Raw genomic sequence first — 10,738 nt, 5'->3', positions numbered from 1 at the left:
TTAGTTCTCGCTCAGTGAAGCTCTTCAGATTAAAAATACCTTTGAGGAAATGTATTTTCAGATGCCAATTAAACCGCATCATGGCAGCTCCCCCCCACCCCACCCCACCCCCCGCACCGAAATGGGCAGGACAGAAGCGAAGGTGGTTCTTAAAGAGACAGAGGCCAATTTCAAGGAGTTTAGAAGAGGAAGTGATGAGAAGATATGTTTATTTTCTATTTAAACATAAAACAGCATTTTAATAACAGCTAAAGGTGACATAGATACATTTTTATGGTATAATAAATGTAGTGAATTTAAATGTATGCCTGAGAAATACATAATATTGGCCCTTTAAAAACTTGGCATAATGTTCCTCTCTGTTTCTCTTGTGGTCTGTTGATGTGAGGCACTCCATCAAAGGCTTGGCCGACGCTCAGCATTTTAAAATTGGCCAACTTTACTTGATTAAACAGCCGACAGATGAATCAGTCCACCTCTGTGATTAGCTTATCATAATTAGTCTGTTTGTGCGTGTTTTTTGTCTCCAACAGGCCGTTCTGACTCTGAGCGCCCTTCGACGCTTCTTAACTGGCAGCAACACAAACTTATTCACTTGGCAACACCTAGAGCCGGCCCCGAGCCACGCCCGAGCCACTCCGTACCCCATCCCCAACGGTGCCACCATCATAACCACCAACCCCTACCAGGCCCCGCCGTTCACCGAAACCCTGGACCCCCAGAAGCTCACGCAGCAAAGACCCGCGGCTCCTGCTTTTTAGGAAACGTTCAGAAGAAAGCGGAGACGTGATCGGAACGAGGCTGCATGCGGCGCAGGAGCAGACAAATCTCCGCCTCGCTGTTTGTAAGGTTTTCACGTCCTCTCCGGGGTGGGGGGAGGGGCAGCAGGATTCTGGGTCATGTGATGTTAGAGCTCTTTTCACCATGGTAACTGCCAGCGAAGCTTAGTTAGTCGTAACTCCATGTCAAGAATACCGTCTTCTGTTCACGCACACACAAATATCAATGCACGCAGCCGTACTCTCTGAACACCTGGAAGCAGTTACACATGCACACCTGGAAACACGTGTAGATACTCTTGGAGGTGCACACACACACGCGCACCTTGACTGCATGTTGATGTGGTGAAGTGCAGATTAACACAGATTGCTCCATCTTGCCTTAAGAAGGCGACACGAGGGGGGAGACGTGGAAGACGGAGAAGCTGAGAACCCGTCCTAATCACCCTGACCAGTTTGCCTTAGAGACACGAGGCCACGTATCGRCTGAAATTCAGTCAGCTTGACCCTCAGATTGTGAACTTGCAGAAGGCAGGAACACAAAGGCAGTACTGCTTCAAGCTTAGTGTTTCATTGTAAAATATTCATGTGATTAAATATTTTATTGTGATATGCTGAATTGGTAAGAAAAAAATGAAAAAAAAGAAAAGAAGGAAGAAATAAAATCCACCCATCACCAACATGATCAGGCCTCTGATTCTGCCTTTGTTCACATAATCTTCCAATAATTGCATTTTGCTGCCTTTAATCTCATAAACTCTTCTCGCGAGCGAGATCCGAGGATGTGTTAGGCATATTAATCAACAGCTGCTGGAAGCCCACAATTAAATAAAGAAGTGTTGAATTCATTAACAGTGGCAGGCAGCTGCTGATTGTTGGCTTTATTTTTAGCTAGTGAGGCACTGTAATGCTTCCTAATTTGTTTTAGTTCGTCTAAGTCTGTTGTGAGGAAAAGATCGAAGCAAGACTCAGATGAAAGTCAGACAGGAAGTGGTTTTATTCCAGCTCTGTCCAGTCAGCTCACYGCTTCTGTTAACCTGCAGGAACATCACACAGCATCTTTTAAATATAAACGCTTGCATCATCGTTACAATCAACATCCCGAACAGCTGACATTCAAAAAGGTAGAAATTTAGCTTTCTCGTGTCATACCTGCTGTTTTAATAAAATATAATCTTAGCCTTTTCTACAAAGTTTTAACATCTGCATAAGCCCTTCTATACCTCGGTCATCACCCTGCTCCCATGCAGTTTTATCTCTTTAGTTAATGAGGAGAGCTGATGGAGGGGAAGGGGTCCGGCTCTGAGTTCAGTCAGCAGGGGGCCCTCTAACTCCACAGAGCTCTGGTCACATGCTTCACACTCAACTGTGTCTGAACTACTTCTACCCTGAGAATATGAAGACAGAGTGGAGGGGAGGGACACAACTCAGCTGACTGAACCAACAAATGGATGAGAGCAGGGACAATTAAATAAATAARKAAAGAAAGAAAGCGAGGTAGAGACTGCTGAAGCCCAGGTCACACTACATGGTTTTAACTAAAAGGCTGAAAGAGAAAAACATTGATTTTGTTCAGATTGGGTGTATCCAGCCGTGGAGGTTCTCCACGAAAAATCAACAATATATCAAGGCGCTGCAGATTGCAATCTGTGAGCTATCCAGCAACACCCAGTGGCACTGTTGGTCCAAAGATAAGAAGGAACAAAACAGAACAAATTTGGAAAAAACAACAACAAACAAACAAAAAAAGAAAAAAACGTTAAACCTGCAGCATCATTCCTACCATAATCATGATACTTTTCTGGGGAAAGAAGAAACTTTAAATAAATGTTTACAGCAAGATTCTGTAATACCTTTAAGAACTGTAGGATTTTTTTAAATCATTTGATTGACAACAATTTTATAAACCAGTAAATGCTGAACAACAGAACAGAATATTACGAATATTACAAAAAAAGAGGGCTGCACATTATATCAGTGTTTATCATTAATGCAACATCAGTGTATGCAAGCAGGGTTCCTACACATTTTCCATTTTTCAAAACATGGACTTTCTTTGTTTAATCCTCTTAATTTGAGTCACTTCTTATTATTTCATGCTAAATTATTGGATGTGGTGATTTTTTAAAATCTTAATTACATTTTTATATTTGCTTTTCAGTGCATCTTGGGAGAATAAGCAATTACCCTCTACAAAAGAATGTTTATATTTTTTGTTGATGTTTCTTTCAAAACAAATTTATATTAAGTTTGTGCTTAGGCAAACCACAAATGCCAATCTGATTTTCCTTTTTTAAATTAGGTCTATAAATATGAGCTGCTCATCCTTGTCTGCTAAAAGGTTAAAGTCATGACATTTGTCCTAATAACATTACAAACAGTAAGCTATAGAACAAAGAATTATCTGCCTTCCTTATTTTAGTTTCCAAAAGTTAGCAGTCCCAGTAATTGATGAACCACAGACGTTATGGTTAAAATAGTCAATGTGGAAAATACCCAGCCAATTTTAACAACTTTTTTAAAAAACATTGATTTTTATTTGAGTGAAAATTCAATAGGCAGTTGTATAAAACTACTAACATTTTTTTTCATACTCTTTGTTCTGGTTTCCCATACTTATCCAGACCTGGAAAATACTGAAATCACATTCTACACTTTTCCAGRCTGTGTAGGAACGCTGTGCAAAGAACTGCAATAAATCACAAAGAGAAACTGCATGCAAAATGTATTTGGCAATCAGACTGACCCCCCACTGCCCTAAACACAACTAATTTCACTGATACTGACTGAAATGCTAAAGCACACGGCAACTGTGGTGAGCATTGTGGTGATGGGGGGATAAAAGAGCAGCGAGGGAAACATGGATTTATTGCAAATAATAAAGYTATTTCAATATTTTGCCAAAAAATATCGCAACTGCATTTTATCCCCAATGTTAGGCAGCCATAAGATTATTAATCAACTGATCAGTTTCCAAWTACAGTTGATTTTTATAATCATGAACTTCTCAAATTTAAACACTTCTGCTAAAAAAATAAAAATAAATAAAAAAAATCTTTGGATTTTACGTCATAAAAATGACTGCTTGTTTTGGGCCCTACATGCTTTCTTACATTACTGGTTGATAATAAAGATGAATAATATCAAAATTATAAATGTGTAACAAATAGTTTAGTCTGTCTTAGCATGTGTATATAGGGAGATTAACCACAAAACAAATCTGCTCCTGCAGAGGTGTGCCTTGTATTCTGATCTAGGCTTGAGATGCAGGAAGAGGAATGAGTGAGGGAAGAAAGAGGAGAGCAAGCAGGAGAAAGGTTAATGTTTGAGTAAATAGAGCTGGTGGGGGGGGGGGTGCTACAGTGTCTGAACTAAAGCTAGGTCTATGATAGAAGAAAGGGAAACTTCTTTTTCTTGTGTGCATCTGGTGTGCAAGCAGCACAAAGGAGTCAGTCTTTAAAAGGTTTACCCACTCATACACAAACCATAATTTATCTTCACAACCCCTCCAATAATCTTGGGAGTGAACAGGGCAATGGGAAGAAGAAGAAACCAGGATCCTTCCTGTTTTCAACTGGGCTCCTGTCCCTCCTGTGCTGGTTCCAGCAGGATATCTGTCTCATTATTTGTTAGTCATCCACAGAGCCTCCCTCCTCTTGATAAGGAGAAAGACTCGTGGCATCAAACGACAGAGTCCGCCTCCTCAGCTCAACACTGCTGTCTTTGAATTGTGTCGCCACTGTAAYCGGCTCGTCCCCCGGAGGTGGGCTCATTCGCTGCTTCCTGATTTTGCCAGAAACGGGGGACGCCGAGTGGCTGAGGCGACTCCTGTGCTCCGCAGGACTTGGGGAAAGATGTCCGCTTATGTGCACGGAGCTGGGAGGAGGCTGTGTTTGCGAGTGCATCAAACTGTTTATACGACTTACTTCCTCATCAGCATCGTCTAACTGCGAAGCCGGGTCTGATCCAGCGCCAGCGCCAGGGCAGGCCACTCTGGAGCCAGGGAGCGGAGMTAAAAGTGTGTGTTCGCTGCTGGTGACCTTCAAACTGGACACTCCCTGTGGGCTGACAGGCCTCTTTTCTACATCTGTTTCTGGCCGTGAGCCGCAGATGGCCTGCTCAGGTACACGTTCATGTGCTGTGGCTTCACTGTGGCTCCGGCTGTGGCTCCTGCATGAGATCACCCTCTGGGGGTGTGCGTATTTCAGTGTGTGCACGCTGGACGATCTCTGACGACTTGGAGTGGGCACAGTGAGGCAGGACTCTGCCAGGTCGTCAGCTGAACCGTTCTGATCCAGAGAGTCACAGCGCACGGCCTCCTGATAAAAAACAAAACATGCCCAACAAACATAATGCAGTGGTAAAGAAATATAAATGTAATTATAGTTTGAATGCTGGTCTCTAGAGACTATCTGATACTGTCCCACTCAACTTATATTCAATTTCTTAAAGATGTTTTTGTTAACAATCACTTTCCTTCCAAATCAACAGATAACAGTACTATTTCCACTCATTTCCAATTATCCACTTGTTCACTTTCTACTATCACTAAAATATATGACCTTAAATCCAAATCACTCATTTGCCAGCTCCATCCTCTCCCTACTCATTTAGTTAATTCCCTTTTGCCTCCTTTATCTCTTTTCATAACTACAACTGTCTACTCTTCATCAGCTTCTGCTTGTGTTTCATTTTCTCACAAACCTACATACAACTCCAGTTCTTAGAAAACTTGTTGCAAATGGCAATCATCTAAATAAAATCAGACTAATCTCTAATCTAAAATTTATTTCTAATATATTAGGAAAGCCTGGTTAAAACTAGACCCATGTCCTTCACTTTGCTTCAAACGAGGGTCTGGACTCTCGGCTATAGAGAAGCGATTCTTGCTGAAGGCGTGGCCTCTGTGGAAGTCTGAAATGATTGGATCGGTTGGCCGTGACATATGTGTGCCAGCTCCACTGTGAAGGAGGCTAAGCTAAGAAGTTAACCGGAAATTATGTGCGCTGTAAACAACCCTACTGAGAGGAGAAAAGTACAGAGCCGAACAAGACGACTGTAAATGAGAGCTGCTGCTTTGTCAGACAAATWTAATTTATTTGGAAGCCTTATCAACCCGGACTGGCTTCATTCACTTCCTCCACTGCCATTGCTAAACTAACTAGCAGACACTGCACAGAAAATTGATGTTTTCCTTCGAAACTCTGCCTTCTGTTCTCTGATTGGCCTGAACAAAATTCTCCTAAAGAAATCCTTCTCTATGGGAGAAATCCCAGACAGAGCAGTGAAGGGAAACTAGAATTGAGCGGAACTGCGTAGGGCCATGCTAGAAAAGATAATAGCTTCACAATTTCATATGAGTAACTTCCAGTTTTTATCCTTTTAATAGCACTGAAGCAACTCAGGTTAAGGTTGCAAACAATCTGCTGTTGACTGCTGACTCTGGTATTCTGTTTGTACACAACCCTCTCTCACTGATTGCTGCTTTTGACATCCTTTTATAACATCCCTTTCAACCGTTTAGTTTCAGCTTGTTTCAATAACGCCGTCACTTGGTCACACAGTGTGTAAAAATATCCAGTCACAATCTTCTTCTGTTTTCTGTGGCGTTCCCCATGGCCCAACGTTGGGGCAACTTCATTTTTCAGATTTGTCTAAATATAGTAAGAAAAGTAGGAACATTTGGTGGATTATTTCTTTGTTGTAATAATGCTTCTTAGCAGTACTTATTATATTCTCCCTCTTATAATTCACAAGTCACCTTTGTAAGGAACATGCATTTGTGGGTTGAGCAGCAGAGTTCAGTATGTGGGTTGCACCTGTGTAAAATTTGTCAAATCTACTGTGCCAATTTCAAACAGGTTATTAAGCTATTGAATCTTGAGTTTTGAGGTTCTGGTACCTGAGGTGCTAAAAATTGATGCCTGGTTGTCAGCACCTGTGAGCAACCAGTAGCAAACCCATTTTGATGGTATGGGACTTAACTCAGGGGCAGTTCTATGGGCAGGGCCACAGGGGCATTGGCCCCAGCTGAAATCTGATTGCCCCCCTGAAGTGCCCCTGTCCTGTCACTCATCTGTCTTTTACCTGGGAGCAATGATGGCAGATGGAGTTCCATGTCCAAACACTAGAGGTGCTAATGAGTCAAATAGAAAAGTCCAGCATGAATCAAGCTGACAGAAGTCTTCTCTTCTTAAGAAAATTAGAACAATACTGCAGAAAGTCTTTCAAATGACAAATGATGACTAAATTTTCTCAAATGCTCTGTGTTTGTAAGTATTTAATCTAGTAAAAATGTATGTAAAACTGGTAAGGAGAATTTATTGTGCAAGCTTTTTAAAAAAATATATATTACATTACAGGTGTTTGAACATGTGTGACTGGTTAAACGTAAACACCTTACCAAAACTGGGGATTTGTGTGAAAGAATGTTGAGCAAATACTTGGCCCCTCTATCAAYATAGTGGCCCCTTGATGGCCCCTTACTCAAACAAATCCTAGATCCGTCAATGACTTAACTCTATCCTCCAAGATGTCAATGCTCAATAACACAGTGTGGTTCATCAGAGACTTCCTCCAGGATTTAATTTCATTTATTTATACAGGTTAGTCTCACTGAAACACAACTATCTCATTTGCAGTATAGAACTGAATGAGACTTTTTCAATAAAGAGGATGAACCCTGACATGAACCTCAATGAACACTTGTGGGATCAGTTTGGACATACTGTTTGTTACAGAGTGACAAATACAACCGCACTGACTGACTTTTGACAAATGCTGGTTAAAGAATGGGTTGCCATCGGACCAAGCTGGTGAGCTGCACAAAAAGGAAATAATGTTTTGTCTGTGTATGGTTCTTCCACATGCTACTGAAGGCACTGTTTGTTCATTAATAAACTGTTACATCAAGAACATTTTGTCTTGTTCCTTCAGACTTCAAACATCCATTCTAATAATCAACACCAACCAAGTCAACAGCAGATTAAGCTGTTTGGCACTGGCAGAAGATTTGGCATTTTTTAAATGGATGCTACACACATACTGTACTCAGCTCTTCTGCTCAACCCACAAATGCATTTTCCAAAAAAAAATTGTGACAGCATTTAGCCGAAATAAACAAGCTTTCCAACAATAAAAKATATAATGCCAAGAAGTATTTTTGTAGCAAAGAAATTAATAACAAAAAACTCAAATTCCCTTGCTTTTTGATCTAAGTTCATTTCCCCTTGGCTCTATTTTCAGGAAACAAAATTAAATGTCGTCATTATGCTGATGTCACCCAGCAGTCCCAGTCTACTAAACCCAATGCACTTCCTCCCTCTTCCTCGACTGACTGTTTAGAAGAGATTAACTGGTTTGCTAAGGATATTTGGTCTRACTCAGGAGTGGAAACTGAATTTCCTCTTGTTTGCTCCAAATCCACCCACAAATGTTTTAAGAGCCCAGGTGCCATTCTTGAAAGCGCACTTTCCTTTGAAAACCATAGTATTTATGCTCATTCAACTTACTTTTAACAATGAACTCTCAACAGTCTTTGAGTCGCTTACAGCCAACAGCACTGCTGCTCTTATCTATGTCCTTGTTACTACTTTCATTGATTTTCTTTTCTCTGGTCTACCACACAAATCCATACACTTCAAACGGTCCAGGRCGTTCTGCTTGCATCGTCACCACAACATCCATCTGCTGAACTCAACATTCTCAAACAACTCCACTGGCTCTAAGGTTGCTTTGAATTTAAAATTCTCCGCCTGACTTTCAAAGTTCTCCATCATTTTGCGCCTCCATACCGTTTGAAATGCRCCACCACAAATTCCCTTTCTGCCTGTGCTGTGTTTAAAAAGAAAACAAATTTATTCTGCTTTATTATAGTTTTTGTGTTTTGTCGCATCGCATTAAATTATTATGTTCCGGTTGCTTGTATGGAAACAAAACAAGCTTGTAGTGCATTGCCACACAACTGAGAGATTATTTTGATGAGAGGGAAGATGATAGAAAGAAAATAACGCACCTGTCTCCGTAGCTGTCTGCTTACACTGCGGAAGGAGGCGGGTCTCTTCAGGACTGAACTCTCTGGAACGTAGGAAGGACTGAGTTTGTTTTTGTCTAAACTGTCCTCAGGACTGAGCCACGAAGAGGACCAYCTGCTGCTGCTGCCGTGCGTCGGACTCAGTCTGACTGACGGATATCTGTCTATGCTGTGGCTGGACAGCAGCTTGGGCCTGTCTGTGCTCGGATCTGGATTCAGTCTGTATCCGTCCATACTGTGAGCAGAGCTGAGTCTGTGCCTGTTTATCCGACGAGCCGGGCTGAATCTATACCCGTCTATACTGTGAGCCGAGTTCAGTCTGTGTCGGTTTGTTCGGTGAGTCGGGCTGAGTCTGGATCCCTCCACGCTGTTGGCTGGACTCAGTCTGTGTGTGGAGTGTCTGTCGAAGCTCTGAGAGGCGCTGAGGCAGATCATTGGCCTGAAGCTGCGTCCGGACCCCAGCGAAGCATGGCTGATGGTGGGCAGAGCTCCTGGAACCTGCAGCAGAGAGCTTCCTCCGCTGGAGCCCAGAGATGACATGGAGCCTGTAGGACATAATCCAGATTATAAAAGACACACATGAAAATGAGATAGCCTCAATAATTTCATACAAAAGGAAACACAACAGAGAACAAAAGCTTAGAGAGTAATAACTTACCTACAATTAGATCAGTGTTATTCAGTATAGTTAAAGATCAAATTAACTGTTTACTATTTCATCATCAGGGTTCAGTTTCTTAATAAAAAAAGATAATTTCCTCCAAAAGTTCAACTTTATAAGCACACTSTCTTTTTATTCAACACAAGTTTTGWGATTTCTYAGTCGTGTCAATGCTGCCAATTTTAATAATGTAGCACTTTGGTTTATTATAACATAAGACAAGCAGGAAATAAACTGCCAGGGTTTGTGTGTGCAATGTTCATTTATTTGGCACAATACAATTTAAAGCTTAAAAAATCTAATAAATCATATATCCTGTTTGCAAACTTTATAAAATGTTTCTGTAGTTGAAGCAGATTTGCCTGAAACTGAAAAAAAACAAACAATAAAATAATCTTCTTTTACTTTTCAAAGTAAAGGTTTTGAAGCAAGTACTTTCCCKAAAAGCAACACCCAAACACTCAAACGTAGCCCATATTTTAACGGGACATGCGTCTTAAAAATAAAAAGCATCTTGGAAACAAATCTTCCTATTGATTAGCTCACTTAACCTTCTGAGCCCAGGAGCCAACTTATCATATTTAGAAACATCTCRGAGTAAAGTGAACGTTCTGCCTCTGAGATATTCAAGGTTGAACGTTCTCAGCGCTCGGGCGTGTGCCTTACAGCTGCAAGCTCAGTTTGATATTTTACATTAAGACATAGAACCATTTGTCACAGTGTCCTTGAGGCTGTTCACTGGCAGCACAGAGTCTGTAGATTTCCTTTCTGTACAGTTGAGACATTTGGTATAAATCTTTAAATACACTGAAACTACATGTTGGTACAGATACATTTCCCTTGGCAGCACAAATTGACTTTATATGTTATCACTTATTTTATTATTCAAAAATTTTAGTAATACATTGATTATTTATGCAAATTTTAGAAAGACCTAGCATTCCTTGAATGAATAGACTAAGACCATCTTATATTAAGAAATAATGGAGTTGTAAGAATTTTTATTGCTTTTATTGCAACCTTGGTGATTTTACATCTATGACATGAGCTATAAAAATAAACTTTAAGGTAGTGCACCTTCTTGTGCAATATTGCCAATTATTATGCTTAGAAAATGAGTTGTGAAGGACACTTAGCTACAAGCACACCAAACTTCAGCTCAATTTTTGTCAAATTCACTAAAGATATAAACATTTCTGTGTTGACAAATGTTGATTAGCATGAAGGAATATAACTGGACCAGAAAATAAATAAATACACTTAAAA

At 40.7% G+C, this 10,738-nt stretch overlaps 2 protein-coding genes across 2 annotated transcripts in view; one reads left to right on the top strand and one right to left on the bottom strand.

Annotated features, from left to right (window-relative positions):
* The window catches only part of LOC106519669 (synaptogyrin-3), a 6,113-nt gene extending 4,649 nt beyond the window's left edge, over positions 1-1,464 (top strand). Inside the window, exon 4 of the mRNA XM_014011430.1 lies at positions 534-1,464. Coding sequence (XP_013866884.1) covers positions 534-761 — 228 coding nt within the window. The 3' untranslated portion in view covers positions 762-1,464. The remainder of the gene's footprint in view (positions 1-533) is intronic.
* A 288-nt stretch (positions 1,465-1,752) lies between these two features.
* Positions 1,753-10,738, bottom strand: part of LOC106519668 (voltage-dependent T-type calcium channel subunit alpha-1G) — a gene marked incomplete in the record, with an annotated part of 84,373 nt that continues 75,387 nt past the window's right edge. The window contains 2 exon segments of the mRNA XM_014011429.1: positions 1,753-5,098; positions 8,794-9,356. Coding sequence (XP_013866883.1) covers positions 4,409-5,098; positions 8,794-9,356 — 1,253 coding nt within the window.

The sequence above is a fragment of the Austrofundulus limnaeus genome, unplaced genomic scaffold (genome assembly GCF_001266775.1).
Source record: "Austrofundulus limnaeus strain Quisiro unplaced genomic scaffold, Austrofundulus_limnaeus-1.0 Scaffold80, whole genome shotgun sequence".
In the NCBI taxonomy this organism is placed as follows: domain Eukaryota; kingdom Metazoa; phylum Chordata; class Actinopteri; order Cyprinodontiformes; family Rivulidae; genus Austrofundulus; species Austrofundulus limnaeus.
Note: the sequence above shows the minus strand (reverse complement) of the source record. Positions and strands in the feature narration are given on the sequence as shown.